The sequence below is a fragment of the Monopterus albus genome, unplaced genomic scaffold (genome assembly GCF_001952655.1).
Source record: "Monopterus albus unplaced genomic scaffold, M_albus_1.0 scaffold41.1, whole genome shotgun sequence".
NCBI classification, from domain to species: Eukaryota; Metazoa; Chordata; class Actinopteri; order Synbranchiformes; family Synbranchidae; genus Monopterus; species Monopterus albus.
Window position 1 is genome coordinate 6,197,864 of NW_018127921.1, and position 2,824 is coordinate 6,200,687.

The 2,824-nt window shown below is 40.2% G+C and overlaps 1 protein-coding gene across 1 annotated transcript in view; it reads right to left on the reverse strand.

Moving 5' to 3' along the window:
- pphln1 (periphilin 1) overlaps positions 1-2,824 on the reverse strand; it is a 14,684-nt gene that overhangs the window by 3,390 nt on the left and 8,470 nt on the right. The window contains exon 11 of the mRNA XM_020599448.1: positions 1,640-1,777. Coding sequence (XP_020455104.1) covers positions 1,640-1,777 — 138 coding nt within the window. The remainder of the gene's footprint in view (positions 1-1,639; positions 1,778-2,824) is intronic.

Sequence of the window (2,824 nt, forward strand, 5' to 3'; positions counted from 1 at the left end):
TGGCTGTCTATTTTGCAGCCAAAAACAGTCCACAAATGAAATAAAACTCCCTTTGTATCACAACCTGGTCTATGAGGAGTAAAACATAATACCCTTTATTGCATCTCATGCCTTGCCACTCACTATAACCAGTGAGTCTGTACTGCAGCCAAAGTCAATGCTGACAATGAGAACGGGTTCAGGTTGAATTCCAGCAGACCAACTTCACTTAGCTACACACACACACACACACACACACACACACACACACACACACACACACACACACACACACACCGAGGCACTGGTATAATGTGGCCCAGCATGATGCCTGGCTGATGATGGAAAGTTCAGCTTGTGATGTGATCTGTGGCAATTTTAGACACATTTAGTGGGGTTTTGAGAAGCCACTGGACTCTGTGCGTTTGTGTACATATGAACAAGAGATGGCTAGACCAGATTGGGTGCAGAAACCCAAACATCTGACCAACACGAGAAACAGTCCTGTAATTTCACAGAGCACATTAGAAAGTGACTTTATTAGACTGAAAGTCTAACTTCAGTGTGTTTAGCTATGTGGTCTTGGCACTATGGGGAATTTATTCCAGCCACCAGACAAGTGCTAATACATTTTTCAGGGTCTATTTTGTGAGACACGGACTATCCAAGAATCGGGAAATCCTGCAAAAACAATTTAAAACAGAATTGAAAACTGGCTACATTTAAAAGTTATAGCAGGGAGAGTATGGGTTGTAAGACAACATAGTTGATAAGGCCAGAGACCATGACAACATTCAGACTTTTTACAGTACTTGCAAACATTAAATAAAGCTCACACAATAGAGCTAAAATGTTATACAGTTTGTCTGGTGAATGGAGTCATAGATGGGGGAGAAATTAGACAGGCTATAAAACTGGCCAGAAGCTGCAAGATCAGCAACAGCTATAAGCTCTGTGGCACGGCTCAATGTGAGAGTGCAGGTTGTGCTCCAGGGCAGAGCTGGCTCAGGTTTAATGGGCCCAGTAAAGCAGCAGTAGTGCTCACTGGTGCAGTAATGGCCTCCTTTAGATGACTGAGCATAGTTGGCACCCTTGAGCCAAGCTCTGTTAAATGCTCTACTACCCAGTTAATTGTATACACAAGCCTATATTATGAATAAGCTGTAGTATTGTTTCTGCTTTCATTTATTTATTCCTGCACCATGTACATTATCTTAGCATTTTCAAATCCCTGTGTGCAGGCACATTTGTTAGGAGGAGTTAAGCAATGCGGGACATACAATTGGTCTTTGGCATAATGAGTTGTTCTAGCTGTCAGGGAGTCTGAATGAGAGATTAACAAGAGCCACCAGGAAAACGCTGGAAAATTTAGCAACTAGCTACTTTGCCAGATAATCAATTATTGCTTAAATACTGGACTAAAACTGATATCTGGCTGGTACCAATGAAAGTGGCTGAGAAGTAGGTTTACAGCGAGGTCTAACCTAATCTAAATTTATATTGGCTGAGGTATAACATTATTAACATGAGAAAAATATATGCAGCACCTTCAATAAACTACTATTAAAATGGAGCATGGCTGTATCACTTGCTGACTCATTTTCAGCTTTCTCTAGTTAGAGAATCAGTTAAATGTAAATTCAAGTGTATACAAAAGGACCTTCTCTATCTCCTGGGCTTTGGCTGCAATGGCCAGGGCTCGTCGCTCTTGAAAGTTTTCTGTAGGCTTCGGGCTCTCCTCCACGATGGGAGCTACTGGTGGCTCCTCTTTTTCTCCTTCTGGAGGAAGGGTCTCCTCCTAAAGGAAGAGAAGAAATAAAAGAGCCTCACTGAAAAAGTCGTATTGAACAAAATCAACACACCAGTGCTAGCACAATGCAGATAATGGGGAATGTTACAAGAGATACAGTGAACACAGTCTAATCTCAGCCCTGACCTATTGACTTTACAGGAAATGTGACTGGGGCATATCAAAAGGATAAAGCTCGGAGAGACCAAAGCAGCAGCTGAAGGTGAAAGGACAAAATATGTAGAAGCTGAGTTCGGTGAATTTCTAGTTACATATACAACTACTCCAAGAACTTGGGATTCATTGAATTTATATGATTAAGATAGGAGTGACAGAACTAAAGCAGAAGTTGTACATCATATGACATTCATCACAACACATACTGCATATTCTTCCCATTAATTAGCACATTATGAATCAATGAATAAATTATAGCCTAAAATCAAACTCATTTTTCTAAGTAAACTGTAGAAATTCAAAGTCCATTTTAAGAGAATAGCAAGTGTAGCCAGCCAAGCCATGATGAGCCATCTATTGGGTAGACTGTATACCAAAAGAAAGAACAAAGGAGAGAAACAAGGCCAACTTGGCTAGCTGTTCAATTTCTGTTGCTCATTTCCTGATATTAATCGAGTCTGAAGGCCAGGGAACATAAGTGCCCAGCCATGACTGAAGTCCACTCATACATTAAAGAAAATTGGACATGGAATAAGTCATATTAAATTTCTTCACTGAGGAAAATTACAGGAGATAGTACATCACAAAGCAGAATATGGTAAAAAAAAAAAAAAAAAAAGCAGAACTCAAAGTATCATCCAATTAGTTCTCCTCCCAACTTCTGATGATAGGGTCGAGTCCAGTACGCAGTACAGTATGAAAAATCAGCTTCAGCCTCTTTAACCTCAGTATTAAAAAAAAAAAAAAATCCTGTCAGTGTCCTTAGTGTCCTTCACTTCAACTCTCTGGGCACAGCTTGCCCTGAAGGAATGTTTTACTTCAAATCCAAAGCTTGGAAAACATACAGTACAACATACAACTAACTTATTTCTCCTGTCT